The sequence below is a fragment of the Myotis yumanensis genome, unplaced genomic scaffold (genome assembly GCF_028538775.1).
Source record: "Myotis yumanensis isolate MYYU_CA2020_CCGP unplaced genomic scaffold, mMyoYum1.0.hap1 SCAF_1, whole genome shotgun sequence".
Classification (NCBI taxonomy): Eukaryota; Metazoa; Chordata; class Mammalia; order Chiroptera; family Vespertilionidae; genus Myotis; species Myotis yumanensis.
In genome coordinates, this window is record NW_027223752.1 from 32,559,209 (window position 1) to 32,580,252 (window position 21,044).

Sequence of the window (21,044 nt, forward strand, 5' to 3'; positions counted from 1 at the left end):
GCTCCCTTCTCCTCTGCTCATTTTCAAAAGCTCCCTGTAGGATGAGAAACCCCGGTACTGCCCAACAGAACCCCTACCCACCCACCGCAAACAAAGGGAAGGGCCTCCTCCAGCCTTTTTGCACTGAATGAAGTCTGGGCTTTACCTTTTAGGATCCACCCACCCCTCCCCGCATACCCAATGAGGCCGCGGCCTCCTCCAGCCCGGAGGTGTGGAACTCTCCCAGGAAATGGACAGGTACCTCGGGCCAATGGTTGGAGCTGCGGCGGGCCAATGGGAGAGAGAACGGCGTGACCTGGGGTTGGAGAATGTGGGAGCCCGCAAAAGAGGGCGGGAACCAGGGGGCCTGTGACCGGGGCGCCGCGGGTGGAGAGAGGCGGGCCGGGTCCTTGGCGGGGTGCTCCAACCGCGGCGGGGGGAACCTGCGGGCCGGTCGGCAGCATCCAATAGGAAGGCGGGTTGGCGCAGGGGCGGGCCGGGTGCCGGGGAGCCCGCCCCCTCGGGTCCGCAGGGCTGGGGCGGAGCCAGGCCGCGTCAGGTGGTCCCGGGCGGGCTGGCGGGGCTGGGGCGGGGCCGGCGCCGAGAGGGGAGCGGCCGCAGGCGGGCGGCGGCGGGCACCGGCTGAGTGAGCAGGTAGCGCGGCGGAGGTGGCCGGGTCGCCCCCAGGGGGCGAGCGCACAGGCGGGGGCTCCTGCCCGCCGCGCCCCCAGGCTGCGGTGAGCACTCGAGCTCCTGGCACTCGCCGCGCCAGCAGCAAGCAGCCAGCTCTCTCCGCCCCGCCAGCCCGGGCCCTACCTGCGGCCACTGTCGGGGGAGGGGGTCCCCCCAGCTCTGCGGAGCCGCATGAACAATAGGCGGCGGCGGCTCCTGCGGGTGGCGGCGGCCCCGCACCCTATGGATCGGCCGCTCCATGGAGCCCTCCAGAGCGCTTCTCGGCTGCCTGGCGAGCGCCGCCGCTGCAGCCCCGCCGGGGGAGGATGGAGCGGGGGCCGGGGCAGAGGAGGAGGAGGAAGAGGAGGAGGAGGCGGCGGCGGCCCCCGGGGAGCTGGGCTCGGACGCGCCGCTGCCCTACTGGACCGCCGTGTTCGAGTACGAGGCGGCGGGCGAGGACGAACTGACCCTGCGGCTGGGCGACGTGGTGGAGGTGCTGTCCAAGGACTCGCAGGTGTCCGGCGACGAGGGCTGGTGGACCGGGCAGCTGAACCAGCGGGTGGGCATCTTCCCCAGCAACTACGTGACCCCGCGCAGCGCCTTCTCCAGCCGCTGCCAGCCCGGCGGCGAGGACCCCAGTTGCTACCCGCCCATTCAGTGTAAGGCGAAGGCGGGGCCCGGGACCCTGGCGGGGAGGTGGGGCGGGGGGGGGGGGGGGCGTTGGAGCCTGGGGGTGATCGCGGAGAGACGGGAGCCCCTCTCGAGGGTTAGGTTGAGTGTGGGGGGATGGCTGACCCGGGGCTGGGTGTGGGCGCGCGCGCTCGGGCCGCAGGGCTTTGGTGGGTGCTGTGTGTACCATGGAGACGCCGCAGGCCTTGCCTGGAACCTCCGGCGCTTGGGCTTCTCAACCTTCATCTGACCACCTCAGCAGCAACCCCTGATTGCACTTCCTGAAGCCTCAGCATGAGAATCTCCCCATTTCCCACTCCCCTCCCGCCCCCCGACCCCCAATCTCTCCCCCCCTCCTCCAATCCCCCCTCCCCTAAGAAAATATCTGGAAGGATTTCAGGCAAGCTAGCTGGTGGTTCCTGTCGTAACCCTAGTCCCACGTCTAGGACTTCCCGGCCCCTGGTATCCTCTGTCCCCGCCCCTTAAAGGCATTTTCTTTGAAGGAGTTGGGGGTTGTCTCCCGCAGGGCTGGGCTGGCTCACACGTCCCGGAAGCCTGTGTGAACTCAGGGCTGAAGTGTCTTTGAAATGTCGTGTTGATTTCTTGGATGCTAATCTTGTAACTCAGAAGTTGTACCTTCAGGAGTCTCACTGAATACTAATGTGCTGAGAAGGGTGTGTGTTGTGTGGAGGGGCAGGTGATGGATGGGGAAATGATGAGAGAGACAAAAGTAAGTCATTCTCCCGTGAGAGGTCAGGAGGTCAGGGCACAGTGGCTAAATCCCAGTCCCTTGACACCTAGGATGCTATGACAATACATTTTCTTCTTTCTTCTCATCCTAGATCCTTGCCTATATTTGGTATTTGCTAAATCTCAGGGGGACCATGCCCATAGGTCCCTCCCAGGGCCTTGCTTCCTTCCAGTGTCCTGGTTTTTACCAGTTTCCCAGGAGTCCCCTGTTCCACACCCTGTAATGAAATTTCCTTTGTTTTTTTTTTTTTTTTCAAAGGATTTAAGCTGCCATGGAAATCCCTCAACCAATGATGCTAGGTGGTTTTAGTAGAAAGATGTAGATATCTCTAGGTACCGTTTACACTATATTTGTATTTGAGGGATTCCATAATTTCCTTCCTGTAAGAAAAATATTGTTGATGCATATTTAGCATTCCTCATTCCATATTTCGTACACTTTGCATCTTAGCGCTGATTTTAAAAAGATCATCACCAATCTCCAACTTTAAACATTTTTAAATATGTTAAACAGTTTTAAAATGTCATTCATGACAAGTTATTTTCTGGCCCTGTAACTTATTTTTGCCTGAACAACTGTGTTATTATCTTAAGATATTTGTTAAATACCACCACTTAATATCAAAGTCATAATCTCTTACCCTGTTTTTCTCCTTTCTCTTTTTGTATCGGTGGTTTGACTATCAATTGATGTTCAAATCTTTAGTTACCTTTGTTTCCCTCTCCCTCTCATTCAATTAAAAAGTTCCTGTTTCTGCATCTGATAGTACTTAGTGGCAACGAATTACTCTATGCTGTTTCTAGGCATTATATCTTTTTGGCACTAGTATTGGGAAGATGAAGGCTAGTGTCTGAAATAGTGTTGAAGATGAACTTGGTCACACATTGGGAGAAATATTGGATGAATGGTCTGGTGTATTAGAAAGCTGTGGTTTTAAACGTAAGTCAGATTTCGAGATTCTTTGTGGGTGAAGTTTGTGATTTTTTTTTCAGCAACAGCTAATTATGTAAGCTGTGTTCTATACTTTTCTTTAAGTTTGGTCAGAGCCGAAGGGTTGTGTGAGGCTCATGAGCTGGAACTCAGTTTCTTTACTGTCTTGTGCTCCCCGCTGTCAGAGCAGTCAGGAGTGAATGAGACTTAGGCTGGAAGCACCCATCCCCAGAAAGCCACACATGTCCACTGTGCCACTGTAGAAACTCCTTCTCCATTAGGTGCCCAGGACTTAATCTTATTGTAACAAAAGTAACCTTGCGTAGACTAGATTCTTATATCTAGAACCCAGATGGTGAGAAAGTAGGCAGTACCTTGTGCTTATTGAAAGAATTGACTTGAAGAACATGGTATTTGAAGGTCCTGATAAGTTATTTTATTTAGTGTCATCAGGAGTTCTGATCTTGCCTGGAATTAATTCTTGATAATTCAGAAAATGTAATTCCACTCAAAAAGCAATTAGAGGGCCCCGTGGAGAATGGCTACTGTGTTAAATATCCAGGGATAAAGAAATGATCAAGAGGTGCTTGTAAGTCACACATGAGGGAGATCAGTGATGTAAATAATTTCACTACAGCGTTTTGGTAAAGATGAACAGGGCAAGTTGCTGACAGGTGTGCTTCCTACCTGTAGGCTAATGTCCACCAGTTCAGGTAGTGTCACTCAGAAATAAAAGGTGATTGACAGCCTTTCTTCAAAGATTTGCAGTGAAGTTGAGCCACTGACAACTTTTCCCTGTTACCCTTTTGAACTTCCCATCTGGGGCATGAATTGTGATGTTAGACTGCGAATAGAAGACACCAATAATGATCTGTTTTAGTTTTAAATATTGCTTCAGAGGGAAAATTCTGTTTCAAACTTTACTCAAAACAAAAGACTTAAAAAAAAGTGGAAATTACTAAATCTTATGACAAAGAAAAATGTAATAGTTCTTCTATCCCCTCCAATGTAGATATTAGCGTATAGCTCTTCATGGAGCTGAGAAACAAAAATCACCAAGGAGGTCTCTCATCTTTCTTATTTTAGTAAAAGATGAAAAGATGTAGTTCCATATGTTTTATCTTGGGAGATAGGTAGGCATTTAAAAACGTTTCTCCTACAGGAGGTTGTGTCTGTTTTCAAGTAGGGCATAAATTAAGGTTCTGTCTGACTAATTTACTTTATTTTTCTTATAAGGATGCATTTTCATATGTACTTAAGATTTTTAAATGAGTGAGATACGTACCATTCACTTGCCAAAACCCACCAGAATGTGCCTATACATTTCATTTTCAAGGATACAATTGAGAGCGAAGAACATCTTGACTCCGAAAATGAAAGAAATAAGGTTTTGTTCCTGATATTCCTGGATATGTCCTTCCAAAGAAGCTGAAAAATGTGTTGGGTGCGACTTGACCTGATTCTTACTTAAAACCAGGTCTTGACTGGAGCAGGGAACGGAAGGAGAGCCCCACATTCTCTCAGTGCAACTGAAGGTCTAGTTCAGTGGTTCTCAACTTTCCTACTGCCGAGACCGTTTAATACAGTTCCTCATGTTATTATTTTCGTTGCTACTTCATAACTGTAATTTTGCTGCTGTTATGAATCGTAATGTAAATATCTGATATGCAGGATGTATTTTCATTGTTATAAATTGAACATAATTAAAGCATAGTGATTAATCACAAAAACAATATGTAATTATATGTGTTTTCCGATGGTCTTAGGCGACCCCTGTGAAAGGGTCATTCGACCCCCAAAGGGGTCGCTACCTACAGGTTGAGAACCGCTGGTCTAGTTCTTACTCCAAGAAACTTCTTACTTCCAAGGGAAGGGAAAAGAAGTATCTTCCTCCCTTGCCCCCATCCCCCTCTGTTCTTTCTTTTATCTGCTTGTAAGCTGTGTTCTATACTTTTCTTTAAGTTTGGTCGTAATATTTTCTTAACTAAATAGCAAGAACCTGAGAGTTTATGTCCTACCCAGAGCAAGACTATTTATTGCTTTGCCTTCCCCACAGAGGTTTTCTGTCTTCCGCAAATCGCCACCCGTGGAGCTGTCCTTTCAGCACCCTAGTTCAGAATCACATCTTTAAAACCCTCATACATTTAAATAAATATTTAACACCTCCTGTGTGTTCACAACTATGCTTCAGTCCCAGGGAAGAAGGCAGGATAGAAGAGAAAATACAACAGTTCATTCCCTTAAGGAGAATTCAGATACGTACTCAGCTAAAGAAATAAGATGTGTAAATACGAATTTGTTAAATAGGCCCATATCTTTTCATCAGCATAAAAACTGGTAGAAAACAATGAACTTTCCTTCCCTCCATGACCCAGGAGACTCCTAACATAACTTATATGTTTCTCCAAAAGGGTTTCCAGTCTCTCATTAACATAGGCATTTTTCCCTCCATTCATATAGACGAGATAACGCAAACATTAGTAATGGCAGGTTTCATTTTAGGACCTAGAAACACTCAAGCTATTTAAAGTAGAAAGTGCTCTAGCACAGGAAATTAGGTGCTTACAGAACGATTGGGAGGGTAGGGAGAAGGGACTCTCAGGTGGACCTGTCGGAAAAACTCCAAGAACATTGCAGACCCGGTCCACCAGGTCGGCTGCTACTTCTCTCAGTGGGAAGGCACAGAATCAGGAGCTGTCATTGAAGCGTTGGAGTTCAAGAACGCCCGGTTGTTGTTGCAGTCCAGGATTAGGCAACCACTTGGCCTTGCAACATGCCTCTCCTCATCCACAGAGCGAATGATTGGACGCTGACTCGCTGTTGCAGAAAAACGCCACCTCTCCACAGCCTTGCTTGCCAGGAGACGCAGCAAGAAGATGGTCTCCATTTCATTTCTGCCTTCCAAATCTTCTGCATCTAACGCAGAACCTGATCTGCATCCAGAACTCTAGCTGTCAGGGAGTCTGGGAAATGTAGTTTTCAGCTTTCTGGCTTTTGTAGAACTGAAAGGCCTGCTGGAAGGATTTTAGAATGGATGCTGATTGCTAGTTGGCAGGACCTGCCGCACCATATATTCTTTGGGGAGAGTGCCCGATGAGGGGATAAATAAGCCTGAACACTTGGAACATTTGGAGTCAAGATGGGCCATACTTTTTGTATACCAAAAAACAGCTAACTTTTCCTAAGAGTTTCCTTTGTGCAGACTGCCACTTGCATTACAAAATACAAGTGAATATCAGCCCCACATGGAATAGAAACACCATAATTAAGCAAGAACAGAGTTTGGAGCATCACCAGCATCTGAGTGGAGAATGGCGGCATCATGGGGCTGGCTGTGGAAGGAAGCAGTGGGCAGTTCCTCTTTTGGTCTTGCCAAAAGTTCAGAAATACATTTTTGTTTTCTTAGTTTTTTAGCAAAGTTTGTGTGTGTGTGTGTGTGTGTGTGTGTGTGTGTGTGTCTGTTGGGGTGTTTTTATTTTTTAGCCAAACTACTAAGCTGAGAGATGAGTATGAGTAAGCCAGGTAAAGATGATGAGACTGAGAAGATATAATAGGTTTTCGTGAAAAAACACAACAACAACATACAATAGCTCTTTGCTCATATAGCAGCACCATGTCCAGCCCAAGATTTGTGTGCCAGTTACAAAGCATAAGGCCGCAGAGCGTAAGTTAATCACATTTCCTGCCCTTATGCAGTTGACTTTATACTAGGAAGACAGAAAAGCCGCATGAGGAGACAACTTGCAGCGTTCACGCATCTGGGTAAATGGGTGATTAAATGGTGTTTTCGGAATGTTTTTGATTTGCCTCTCTCTCCCTCCTCTTTCCCAGTGTTAGAGATTGATTTTGCGGAGCTAACCCTGGAAGAGATTATTGGCATCGGGGGCTTTGGGAAGGTCTATCGTGCTTTCTGGATAGGGGATGAGGTTGCTGTGAAAGCAGCTCGCCACGACCCCGATGAGGACATCAGCCAGACCATAGAGAATGTTCGCCAGGAGGCCAAGCTCTTCGCCATGCTGAAGCACCCCAACATCATTGCTCTCAGGGGGGTGTGTCTGAAGGAACCCAACCTCTGCTTGGTCATGGAGTTCGCTCGTGGAGGACCTTTGAACAGAGTGCTATCTGGGAAGAGGATTCCCCCCGACATCCTGGTTAACTGGGCTGTGCAGATTGCCAGAGGGATGAACTACTTACACGATGAGGCGATTGTCCCCATCATCCACCGCGACCTTAAGTCCAGCAACAGTGAGTATGAAGGGATGGGGCTGGAGGGCTTGAGAGCACGTTCAGACTCGGTCCAGGGCATCAGTTGACGTAGATTCCTAAAGGAACCTTAGTGGGCAGTGAAAACTGCTTGCTTAAAACCATTCCATCCTGGAGTTGAGATGTCGGGCTGCAATGAGTGCCAGGAAAATTGGTTTAGGACGAGAAGAATAAGGTGCCTGAGGGGTTGGGACACTTCTGAGCTCCCATTAGCAGGTAAGTTTGGCAATGTGTAATTCTGATGTACCGGGCAAAAAACAACGATGACATAGATTTACTTTTCTGCTTGAGGGAAGTGTGTCTGTAACCACAAAAGGGCTTTTCCTCTTTCGTGGAACATCAGGTAAAGCAAACCTATACCACCTGTTTGCATTTCTGTCTAGACAGCCAGCTTGAGGCACCCACTAGAGAAGGGGCTCTGAGGAAGAGGAGGCATGTGGTGTAAGCTGTGAGGCCCATTCAGGTTCAGTGTCAACTTGGAGAGCAGGACCTGGCTGGTCGGCTTCCAGACCTCCTGATAGCCTAGGGGGCAGTGTTAATTAATTGTTATAACTTCCTAGTGTTTAATAGCAGGGAACTGAGAGGCAACTTTATTAACCACCCAGAATCCATAAACTGGATCATAAAGCAAGTGTTAGACATAATAAAATGGTGAGTCCGTAGACACTTGAGTCTCTTTCCTTGGCTGAATCCACAGGTACTGGGAATATGCTTCTTCTGTGTGGTCATGTGTGTTCTCTGTTGCCTAAACTGTGAGGGAAAGAGGATCCCGTGTGCTAAATGGTCACTGTGAGCACCCTGTCCAGGGAGGAGGGTCTTAGGACTTTGGGGGTGAGGTGGGCCCAGGAACTTCACGCTCTCTGTATCCCTCAGCTTTGAGCCCAGAAAGCCTTCAGGCTTTGTTTTGTTCTGGGCTGTTCCAGAGGTAGCTTACTTTTCTGTTGATGCTTTTGTGAATCTGTTTAAGGTAATGCATTTTAGCCTGGGCCGGTTTGACTTGGTGGATAGAGGGTGGATAGTGTGTCGGCCCTTGTACTGAAAGAAACCCATAATGGTTTCTTTCAGGGAATATAACTATTACATTTGGCATTTCTTGCAGACATTTCCAGAGCATATATGATTTATATACTTTCCAATTTACATTAAGTAGCCTTTATTTATTTATTTTAATATATTTTTATTGATTTCAGAGAAAAAGGGAAAGGGAGAGAGAGATAGAAACATCAATGAAGAGAAAGAATCATTGCTTGGCTGCCTCCTGCACACACCCAACTGGGGATCGAGCCCGCAACCTGGGCATGTGCCCTTGACCGGAATCGAACCTGGGACCCCTCAGTCCACAGGTTGGTGCTCTATCCACTGAGCCAAACTGACTATTTTTTTGTTTTTTTTTTTGTTTAAAGTATTACATGCTTCCTTTTTTCCCGATTGACCCCCCTAACCCCCGGTAAATAGCCTTTATTACCCTTACTTATCTCTTCCACCTGCACCCTCTTCCCCTTTAATAATAGAAAATTCATTCTTGTGAGAGTATGAAACATTGGGTATGTATTTTAGATATAATGCATGTGAAGGATTTAAGTTCCATAAAATAAAACCTGATTTCTCTTTTCCTTCTGCCTTTATTCTTTCTCTTTACCATATGATTATTCTCACATGGGCTTTCAAAATTCTGTTCGTTAAATGTATTAAAGAAATTAAAACTTTTGGTGACCCTTTTTCAAAGTGATTTCTACCTAGAGATTGCTTTGGATGATGGGATAAGAATAAGAAGATGTGTTGGTACAAACAAATGATAAAGAAGCTGAATTTTCTTTATTTTATTTTTTCTTATATCCTTACTAGAGGCCCGGTGCATGAAATTTGTGCATGGTGGGGGGGAGGTTGTCCCTCAGCCCAGCCTGCATCCCCTCCAATCTTGGACCCCTCGGGGGATGTCTGACTGCCGGTTTAGGCCCAATCCTACAGGGATTGGGCCTAAACCAGCAGTCGGACGTCCCTCTCACAATCCAAGACTACTGGCTCCCAACTGCTTGCCTGCCTGCCTGATTGCCCCTAACTGCTTCTGCCTGCCAGCCTGATCACCCCTAACCACTCCCCTGCCATCCTGATCAACACCTAACTGCTCCCCTGCCAGCCCAATTGCTCCCAACTGCCCTCTCCTGCCGGCCCGGTCCCCCCAACTGCCCTCCCCTGCTGGCCTGATTGCCCACAACTGCCCTCCCCTGCCGGCCTGGTCCCCCCAACTGCCCTTTCCTGCTGGCCCGATCAACCCTAACTGCACTCCCCTGCCAGCCTGGTTGCCCCTAACTGCCCTCCCCTGCAGGCCTGGAGCCCCCCCAATTGCCCTCCCCTGCTGGCCTGATTGCCCACAACTGCCCTCCCCTGCCAGCCATCTTGTGGCTGTGGGCGCTGCCATCTTTGAGGATGGGGCAGTCAATTAGCATATTCTCTCCTTATTGGCTGTGGTCGCTGCCATCTTTGAGGGCGGGCAGTCAATTAGCATATCCCCTCCTTATTGGCTGTGGGCGCCTCCATCTTTGTGACGGTGTGATGGTCAATTAGCATATTCCCTCTATATTAGATAGGATCATGCTGGGAGAATTAAGCAAAGTGCTTTAACCTTACATAATTGAGCCCATTTAAAAATTTGGGCTAAGATGATGGAATTGTGAAAGTTAATAATTTCTCCTATGAAGTTTTAAATTTGGGTATAATTTCAAGCTGTAAATACAAGGTTTTACCTTATGAGATTTGTGTTTGTAAGTTTAGGTTCTTGTGAAGGAAAAGCTAAATTGTCAAGGTTCTGCTGTGTTTGCAGGAGATGGCAAGAGACCTGAATGTCATTCTATCATCCAGGAGACAAAGCCCTGTCCTTTCTTTGTCCTTAAGTGAATTTTAGGATTTGTGGAGAGCGGCTACAGTGTTTGGACAGGTTCAAGCCTCGGACTAATGAGAGGGCACAGTCCTCTCGTGGCCACATGCAAGTCCCAGCTTGGAGGGCAGAGCCCTCCCAGCACAATTATAGCCAGCAGCTATAGCTGTAAGCTTGAACCTATGGTCCGAACACGTGGCCCCACATGTCTGAGTGATGTGGGCTTAATAGAGTTCAGGTGCATGTAATTGAGTAGGATCAAAACCCACGAGAATGTTGTAAACATCTTGACCACGTCCTTACTTTGCCTTGTGGAATCTGGCTATAAAATACACGGCTTGTAGTCCGTGGTGCTGTTGCTAGCTCTCCACCAGAGAGGAGAGCGTCCCACCCATACTCAGCTTCATTCTCTTGTCTGTCTTTTCTCCATCCTTCACCACCCCCTCTCAGGGTCACTGAACCTGGCTGAGCTGGCACGGCAAATAAGGTGCCCAGTGTGGGGCTGAGTATGCCATGGCTGTGCCGGCTCGCCACAAAGATTGCCAAGGGGGGGCCTTCGGTGCAGTGTATTGTGGCAGGAGATAATTGATGTCCAGAAGTGTGTAAGGTTCATTGTTCTGTGTGGTTGGTGTTGATGTTGATGCCCCCATAAATCTCACAGGTGAGGTGGGGCACCTCCTTGGCATTTACCTCCTTGGCTGTTTGCCTGTGATCGTATACAGCATATCCAACAGGAGGCTTCAGGACACTGTTCTTATTTCATTGCTGTGTGTACCTGACTTAGAAATCGTTTTTAAAATGTTATGCCACTTCTTTGTCTTCAGTTGGAGAGACACAACTTCTTTGTACTTTGCAGACCTGGGGATATTGGCCTGTCTTCCTTGGTTTTCATTAGGGGTTCCAGAGAGTTAGATTTGGGTCACTGTCACCTGGGGGCAGAATTCTGCAAATTATATGTATTAGTTGACTTTGAACCTCTAGAGAAAAGAATATGTATATATTGAGAATGTCCTTGTTGGAAAAAAAAAGTAATTGATGATAAACATCTATTACAAAAGGTTCAGCAAAAAAGTGATTTTTTAAAATATATTTTTATTGATTTCAGAGAGAGGAAGGGAAATGGAGAAAGATAGAAACATCAGTGGTCAGAGAGAATGATCGATGGGCTGCTTCCTGCATGCTCCCAACTGGAGCTCAAGCCTGCAACAGGGGCATGTGCCCCGACCAGGAAACAAACAGTGACCTCCTGGCTCATGGGTCAACTCTCAACCACTGAACCACACCACTGGGCAAAAAAGTGATTTATTAAAATGTTATATTATCCTGATCACCTACTTTAAAAAGTATAAGCTGTTTAGTGGCAGTGAAATGTGAATAGCATATAGCATCCTATGTGTTGTTGTTTTTAAAAAATATATTTTATTGATTTTTTTACAGAGAGGAAGGGAGAGGGATAGAGAGTCAGAAACATCGATGAGAGAGAAACATTGATCAGCTGCTTCCTGCACACCCCCCACTGGGGATGTGCCCACAACCAAGGTACATGCCTTTGACTGGAATCGAACCCGGGACCCTTCAGTCCGCAGGCCGACGCTCTATCCACTGAGCCAAACCAGTCAGGGCAGCATCCTATGTTGATATATAATCTTCAGTAAGCTTAGGCTTGACTGTACATAACCTAAAAAGAACAAAACAAGGTAACATTAGCCAAAACAAGGTATGCCTTCATTTGTTTTTGAAAGGAAGTCTGGGGGGTTTTAGGGCATCTGCACAGTGTCCTCAGGGACCCAGGCTCCTATTTTTCACTCCATTATCCCAGCACATGGCTAGTATCCTCAGGGGTCGCCTTATAGTTCAGGATGCTATTATTTGGTCTAAGTCACAAGCCTGGAGGAGGAGGGAAGCAGAAGCACAGAAGTTGTCTCCCATGAATCTCTCAGAAGTTCAGCATAACACATCTGCTTGCATTATTTGGTCACAATGAAATCACATAGCCATGGCTAGTAAAGGAGAGGCTGGGAGATTGAGGATTTTGTTTGGGGTGCAGTGGGTGCAGCTAATAATCAGGGTGTATCACCAAGGAACAGGGAGAGCATGCTGGTGGGAAAGCAGCTGGCAGTCTTACCATGGAATCTCAATGTGGGACATACATTGGGAAGAACCGTTATCTCAGATACTTAGCATACAGCCAAACAAGGCTAGACAGGCCCTGGGCTGTGTGGCTCAGACCCCTGATTTAGCTAATGGTTTATATTACTTTACCACATTGCATCGTTAACTTAAACATCACTTCTTGAAACTGCTTGTAAAAGTGCTGGCTATAAAAATGGATTTATGTGGCTCTGCTCCATCAGACAGGGAAAAACCTCATTGTTAGCAACAGTGTTAGTGATCGGTGGTCTTTCAGAGGAAAGATTGTCCTTTTGGGGGTAGGTAGATGGATTTCAGGGTTTTGACTTACAGGCATTTGGCAGAATTGCAGTTTAACAGTAGCCATAAAAGTTAAATTAGTATAAAAATGAGACCATATGAAAAAGCTTTGGAAAATGGAAAGCCTCACCCAAAGTAAAGACAGTGTTCTTTTTTTTTTTTTTTTTTTATAGATTCTTTTGGGTTTTCTTTTCTTTTCTTTTCTTTTCTTTTTTTTAATACAGTGTTCTTTTATTATTAAACTAGTGGCCTGGTGCACAAAATTCATGCACATTAAAAGGGAATTAATTAGAGCAAATATTTTATATTGCTATTTGCCCTTTCTCTATAATAGAAGTGTCAGAGATGAAAATTAGTAAAATGTATATGAAAATAATATATCAACTTATTAAACAATAACAGTGTCATGTCTCCCAACTGGCGCCAGGCGGGGGACACAACCTCATGTCCCCCGGCCTCACCGAGCACACAGCCCTGCCCACCTGCATCTGCTGCGCATGCTGCCTCCTGCTAATCGGTCGTTACAGCGTGAGGGCATCATGACCATTTGCATATTAGCCTTTTATTATATAGGATTTTATTATATAAGACAGGGGTCCTCAAACTACGGCCCGCGGGCCACATGCGGCCCCCTGAAAACATTTATCCGGCCCGCTGGGTGTTTTTGCCGCCGCTGTGTGCATAGGAATTTGTTCATAGTTTTTTTTTAAACTATAGTCTGGCCCTCCAACGGTCTGAGGGACAGTGAACTGGCCCCCTGTTTAAAAAGTTTGAGGACCCCTGATATAGGATAACTTATTTCCTTCTCTTAGGACACATGGAAGAAGCATATAGGCAAAAGCCATATGTGTTTTTCCAAATTTTGCATTTGTGCATATTTGTTCTCACTCCCAAGTCATGCACAGAAAATCTTAATAAACATTGCTTGTAGCATGCACCGCCCCCCCCAACACTTGTCAGTGTATTGTAGCTACTTTCTCATATAAGTAAATATTCTTTTACTACCAGATATTTAAAGGTTGCGCAGTATTTTACTATTTAGATATACCATCCTGTATTAACAGTCAAACCCCTATCTAATAATAATATTAATAACAATGACTAATGCTTATTGAGTGCTCCCTTTAAGTCAGGCACTGTCTAAGCATTTTATGTAGATTCTCTCTTAATTCTCTCAGGATCCTACCGGGTAAAGGCTATGAGTGTCTTTGCAGATGAGCAAACTGAGGCTCGGAAGGGGTCAGCCACTTCTCTAGCATCTCACTGCCAGTCCTTAGACTAGGCTTTGAGCTCAGGTCTGACTCCTCAGCTCGTGTTCCTAATCATCTGCCATCTTTGGCACACTGCTGTTGGGCAGTGGGGGTGTTTCGCTGCATTATTTCTGTGGCCCTCTAGTACTTCAGTTTTGTGTAATTAGAAGTGATGTTACTCTGCTCAGAGCCATGACATCCATATTTCATTAATGTACGACCCATCACCTTATTCTTGATTTCCTAGTTGAAAGAACAGGTGAGTGGTGAACAGTATTTGGTTTGGGACTAGCCACACCTGCCTTCCTGTTTTTGGATGTCAACTTATTCTTCTCATGAGGTTTTTTGCTGCCTTATTTCCCTCTTTTCCTCAAAGGTACTTGCCCCTTAAGCCAAGCTGGTTTCCTCTTTCCCCCGGGACACATCCTGTACTTTTCAACCACTGCACCCTCATCACACTGACCCTTGCTGTGGGAATAATCTTGCTTTCAGGGTGCTCTCGCCTCATCTCTCTGCCTAGACAAACCCCACCCAGTTTCCTGTGCTCAGCTCAAAGTTGGCTGCTTCTCCTGCCCCACAGCCCATCACTGTAGTCAATGCTGAATAGTTGTTTGATGCTAAACATGTTAACCCGATGGCATGTAGAAGAATATGAAGGAACAAGGGACTCGATCTGCTAGGCCAGTGGTTGCAAACTCAGATGCTTCCCAGTCGGCTGGTGTGATGGTGTAGGGCTTGGTGGGAATGATGGCGAAGTGCATGTCTGCTCCACCCATTGCAGGCCATTGGAAAACAAAGCAAAAACACTGTGCTGGCATGCAGCTGGCTGCGAAACTGCATCCCTGGCCTCCTGTTTTCGTTGGCTCTGATCTCAGGAGCATCCCCTATGTCTCTAAATAGATTTTGTCTTTAGTTTTCAGGCACTTGAATGAATGAATGAATGAATGAGTGAATAAAGGAGCACTTGAACTGGTCTACTTGCAGGATCTCAAAATGTAAAAATTCCCATTTTCTTGTCGGAGGTCCCTCATGCCTTATTTGCATGGAAGTTGCTTTGTGTCCTCATTGTAATCTCCGGGCCCTTGATCCTTGCTAACATCTGAGTTCATTGACCTGTTCTGGGTGCCGCATGTGGCATTTTTACAACATATTCATTAGTAACCTCTAGCGCTTTGACCTCTTCTTTCTCTGCACTCTTCCCAGGTGCTCGCTCCCAGTGACTCACTGGCCAGTGTCTCCATAGCAGCCAGTTGCAGCTGCCAGGTGCTGCTGGGTCCACTGCCAGCCTGTCTCATCCACCCTCAGCGTTCCTTTAGTCCCAGCTTGTGAAGCCCTGTCGTGCTTCTCAGGGTGCCTAGTCCAGTTTTGTTGAGTTGTTTGATTGGCTGCTCCTTTGCAACTGGAGGCCCTCCCTCCCAGTTCTGTGCTCACAATGCTTTGTGCCTGTCTCCAGCCTTCTCTCGGAGTTCACAAGGCAAGAAAGAGGAAGACCTGCTTTTTTACAGTGGGAGGAGCTTCCATCTTGCCCTTCGCCTCAGGCTGGCTCTAAATCTAAGTCCTGGTGCACACCTGGACTGGACCCTGGCCTCAGCTCCTGACTGCGCTCCCTGTGTAGGCTTTCCCCAGGCTGTGAGCTTGCTGGCCTCGAGGCTTGTGGAACCCCGTGACCCACTGGATTCCACTCTCTAGTGTCCTTGTTCCTGCACACATTCCTCCTGAGGTGGAGCACATTCCTGCCTTAGGGACGAAGCCATTGAGGCAGTGGCCTCCTGGCCAGCAGCAATGCGGCAGAAAGGACCTGCCTAGAAAAGGATGAGGAGTAGCCATAAACGTAGCTTTCCAGAAGGCCTGTGAAATAATTTGGTCTGGCCCTGCCAAGGCATAAGGGGTGAGTTAATTAAATGTTTAACCAAATAGAGCAAGCTAATTTTTTGAGTTGATAATTTTGTAGGGCCTGCGAATGATATTATAAATATCCAAATGGCCCTTGTCAGAAAAAAATGTTCCCCACCCCCGCTATAGGAGAGTAAACTAGAACATTCTCAGGGTGGATCTGGGAGGCAGTCAAATACCAGCTATAGAGAACCCAATTCTTAGTCTTTTTGAGAGGTTCATAAATGGCTATTTCTATGACTCATGAACGCATCTCCAGCAGTACCTGGCTCTGGTATTTCTGAATCTTTTTCCCTGTTATTCTCCTCATTTCTAGTCTTCGGGGTGCTTTGCTACAAGTTCCCTTTTACAGAGAGTTGGAGGATGACAGATATGTCTTAAGGGACTTTTCCAGGCAAAAGTGTACAAGTGCTCAACGAATTGGATTTCTCCTTTGAGTGCAGGAGACTGTACCTGCAGTCAGCTGGCAGCCCTCAGGCATCTCCCAGAGCCTTGTGGTCAGTTAATGGGTCGCATTTTCCATGAATTCAGAGACCTGTTCTGCAAGTTAAAATGAATACATAAGTGAATAAAGCTGAAATGAAGCAAGCCACCAGCCAGGTGACACGCCTCAGCAGAAGCCCCCAGCGAGGCCAAGAGGTCTGACCTGCGGGTCGCATTGTGTCTTCAGTTCTTTAACTTTGTCTGGGAACCTCGCTGCTTCCGCACAAAAGTGGTTCTGGTGGTGTGTGAGTTTGAGCGTGTGGTGCCGGGAACGTATCAGTAAGCAGAAACAGATGCTGTCATGACTGGTGAGCACAGTAGAGGGAAGGTGCAGGTGACATGAGAGTGACGAACACGGGGACATACCCGAGGGTTTGCCGAGGATGTGGTCTGAAGAGAGAAGAGGAGTTAATGGACAAAGTGTGGAGGGTAGGTGGGGCTGGGAGGTTCCAGGCTGGGAGACCGGCAGACACAAACGCCCAGTGAGAGCATGGCCTCCTGTGGGGAGTGGGGTGGCAGATGGTGCCCTTGACATTCCCTGTGGATTTTCTAGCCTCAGTCTTTTCCTGTGGTTGGAGGGGCTTCTTTGTGGATTGTTTCCCCTTCTCCCCCCCAAGTTTGCTCTGGAAGCCACCCTCTTTCCCTTGCTCTTTGCTGACCCTGAGGGCTTCTCTGTAGCTTACTCAGTGGGGCTGGAGTGGCTTGGGGCCCTGGGTAATATTCAGGCACTAAGAAAGCCTGCACTGGAGTTGGAGCAGAAAATTGTGTTGTGTGCAGGGTTTTGGTAGATATTTCTGGACTATGATTGAGCTGTGATCGTGGGGGAAATAGCCTCGGTTGAAGGAAGGGTTGGGTGGGCTCAGAGCAAGAAGGGTTTTGAAAGGTGTATGGGCTCTGGTTTCTAAATATAGGGTGGGGCACCAGTGTTCATATGGAAAATAACGCAATAACTGATAAATAATAATGCAAGAATAAACTCTGTTTCACATACTTATAAACAACGGTAAACCTACTTTTGCCCCATCCTGTATTTCTTTTGTCTTGTCTCCTTTACCCCTGTTTCTGTTTCTGCTGGTTTGAGCCACTGTTGCCTTGAAAGTCAAATAAACTATCATGTCTTCTCTTCCTTAGTTCTCAACCCCAAGCGAACCTGGTAACAGCTAAGTAGTGACCCCCCGCCCACCCCCCACCCCGTTTCACAGGTGGCCTGTGGTGCTGCCATCGCTCAGGGTTAAGATTTGTGCTTCATAGCCGGTCTCTCTTTTCCTCCGTGGTGGGAAGTTTTCCATTCCTGACTTGGTGCTTCGCCTCATTCCCATGAGGTAGCTCAGGATCGGAATGGATATGGACACTGAGACATAAAGTGGTGACGTCAGTGGTCTGAGTCAAGAGAAAAATGTAGCTTCTCCCCCAGGTCGCCCTTGGAGTCTCTTTCAATGCCCTGTCAGCTTCTTGTAGAACCACACTTGTTCTTAACTAGAAAGGGCTGTTAACCTTGAACCCCTGGATCTATGCAAAATGTGTGCGGGTTCATTTGGGGAAAGGGTTTTATAGCTTTCACCTGTCCAAGACTGAGAGAAAGTTATGAATCAGCTCTGTTACAGAGAATTTCTGTGAGCATCTGGGTAAGAGGACTGGTGCAGTGGAAGGGACACCTGCCCAGTGGCGCTGACTGGCTGGGTGGCCCTGGGTACATCTTGTGCTTTCTCTGGGCCTCAGGGTCCTCGTTTGTGAAATGAGAGGTTTGGATGAGATGGTCTCTGAGGTCCCCCCACAGGACTGACATGTGACGTAAGTGTGAACGTGTGTGTTTTGGGAGTAGGTGAGGACTACATGGTCTGTCTGAATCTGTGTGAGGCTCCTCCATGCCCATGTTCCCCCTCTTTCCAGCTTCTTTTTGCAGAGGCCAGGCTCCTGGTGGGGAATCTTCGCCAAGCGAGAAGACAGCTGACAGGAGCCCACAGGTGCTCCCTTCCCCCGTTGCTGCCCAGGGCATGACAGATGGCCTTGCAGAGAGAAGATGCTCTGGTCACATGAATCATAATTGGGATTTACAGTAAACCAAGGGCAGCCTGCATCCACAACCAGGACACAGTCCACTCTCCTGTCCTTGGAGCTGGGTGACGGGCATCCTAGTGTCTCGGGGCTTTGCTTACTGGCTTCCCATCCACTTTTCTGAACAGACATAAGGCTTTTTCAGATGGGGCTCAAGACCATTTAGATGATTTTAATTGTGTGCTTCTGTGCTCCACTCACCAATACAACTGCAGGAACACTTTGCTCTGCAGGCCATTAGGCCGTGACAGTGAGCTACAGAAATGAGACATATGAAAGCTGTGGATTACACAGCCCTTCCCTTCCGGTCTTCCCTGGGGTTTTTATTCTCTGTAGGAAATTTGAAGGTTTTCATATGAGAAGAAAGCATTTCCCCCTTAAGCTTGCTTTTTGGAACCACTGTGCTCTAATGGAAGGGGCACTGGCTTGGGCGTCAGAGCAACTTGGATTCAAGCTATTTCTTAAGCCCCTGACCCTGGGCCGGCCTGTGGCTAGGATTCTCGTCTGTACGATGTGGACAGTACAGAAAGGAGCAGGGTTGTCCCAAGACGGCGTGTCACGCACAAACCACAGTCAGCAGTGGCCCTGCACTTTCTTCCCTCTTCCCAAGGAGTAGGAGAACCTTCTTTCTGTTCCTGGCTGTTTGGTGTGCACAGGATAGAATCGGGTTTTCCTTTTTATTATGAGGACTTTCAGCAGCCCTAAGCTGCCGTCTCTCAAGCCAGCCAGGTGTAGTTTTACCGCTGCCACTGAAATGGGCAGATTTATTTCCGCTGAAGCTGCAGAGATTGATCCCTGCCAGCCCCTTCCAACTGCCTGAGCCTCTGTGGACCCAGCTTAACTCGCAGTGCTAGGCCCCCTGAGAAATGCTGCCTCGCCTCGTTATGGCCTTTGGCCTGATTGAAAGGGACAGCCGGCCAGTTTTATGGCTCAGCTGGCCTCTCGGCTGATCATTAAAATGCTTTTGCCCTCGGAGGAAGGCCATATATTTCTCTCCCTCTCCCTTCTCTGCTGCCCCACTCTGCGGCTGAGGTCAGAGGGAATAGATGCCTTTTTCAAACCCTCCTACCAGCCTTCCCAAATCAACTTTAGCATTCTTGTCGCATAGTCTCCTTTAAGACTGGAATGTTCAGGGTGGGCGGGAGAGATTTTATTTTGAGTATTGTGGTCTTCTTTCGGAAGGAGAATGGAGCGTGATTACTCCTTTTCCATCTCTGTATAGCAGCTCTGACTTCCTACTGCTTTTCCAAATCCGGTTGTGCCAATCTCCTGGTGGGGAATCTCCATTTGGGGGGAAAGGGTTATAGCTTTTACCGATCCAAGACTCAGATAACGTTATGAATCAACACTGTTACAGAGAACTGCTTTAATTGAGCATCTGGGTAAGAGGACTATAGCACGTAGGAGGTCCTCAAGAAATGTTTGTGCTTTTGATCATCACAGGTTCCGGTGCTGTGCCTTTTTCCATGTACTAACTACCCGCCTCAAGACATTCTCCAAACAGTGCCAGAACCCCCTCCTATAGAGCCCACATTTAGGATGTAACCCCCTTTCCATTGGAGATGAGCCCGCGTGAGCTCTGGGTGAGACTTGGTGTGAGCCCTGGCTCTATTGCTTGTGAGCTGGGACCTTGAGAATCTCTGTGCCGTAGCTTCTATAAATGTGAAATGGGGATAGTTATAACCCCACCAATCTCATTTTACAGGGTAGATGTGTATATAAAATAACCTAGGTGGCGCTCTTAGCAGTGCCTGGTACGCGGTAAGAACTCTATATACTGACATTATTGTTGTAAATCCAGCAACTACATTTATTCCCTCAGTATTTAGGTCCACAATTTGGGATCTTGTACTTTGGAGTACAATTTGTCTTGTACCTGCATTTTCAGTATTTTAGTCATATTCGCTCCAATTGCACAATGGGTTTTTAAAATTCAAAATGTCAAAATAGTGCACAATTGAAATACAAAGAACAGTGAGTCTCCTTCCTCCCCTAAAGTTTACTTCTTAGAAACAAATGGAATTAAGATTCTTTGGGTTTTCTTTGATAATTTTTTCCTATGAAAACAGGAACCCCAATAGGATTCCTGACAGCAGAGGTGTTGTGCTCCTTCTTCCATCTTCCCGTCCTCCCTGCCCCCCTCCCTCGAATGATGCCAACATAGGATTTTGCATATAGCAGTCCAGATGCTGAGCAGCCATTCCAATTTTGCTACGAAGTCTTGCCTTTCCTGTGCCTAGTTCCTCTCTGGATGGACTCAAACTCCTTTACTGAGTGAACTGCATTTGCTTCCGTCAAGTCCTTGCTTTTATGTATCCATTTCATAAACTTTAGGAGCTTGGAATCCTAAGGGAAGGTGTTCCCTGAAGTTATGCAGAGAGTCAGAAGCCTAATGTTTGCCTCTGGAGTTGCCCACCTGGGAAGGCTCTTCCCATCCCCATGGGTTGGGGGTGGGTAGGGGTGGGGGCTGTGGCCACAGCAGTGCAGCTACAGGGTCCTGGCAATGATGGGTATTGTAACTAAGACCTTTCCCTGCAAATTCGTGTGACTGCAGCTTGGTGTACCTGATAAGGCAGTGTAACAGGAAAAAAACATCATTGAAAAAGGAAAAATTATCCCATATTTCACTGTGTAAATGTGACTGTTTTTATTATGATATATGATTTGCCTATTTTTGTCTACTTAGCTTATCTTCTGCCATTTTAGTCATAGTGTACCTACTGTCCAGATACTTATTAAATTACTAGAGGCCTGGTGCACAAATTTATGCACAGGTGGGGTCCAGCCGGCCCGC

General features: G+C 47.3%; 1 protein-coding gene across 2 annotated transcripts in view; it reads left to right on the forward strand.

Moving 5' to 3' along the window:
- The first annotated feature begins 906 nt into the window (after window positions 1–906).
- Window positions 907–21,044, forward strand: part of MAP3K9 (mitogen-activated protein kinase kinase kinase 9) — an 84,661-nt gene continuing 64,523 nt past the window's right edge. For both annotated transcript variants that reach the window (XM_070417287.1, XM_070417288.1), the window contains exons 1-2: window positions 907–1,310; window positions 6,833–7,246. In XM_070417287.1, the coding sequence (XP_070273388.1) occupies window positions 911–1,310; window positions 6,833–7,246 (814 nt within the window). In that variant the 5' untranslated portion in view covers window positions 907–910. The remainder of the gene's footprint in view (window positions 1,311–6,832; window positions 7,247–21,044) is intronic.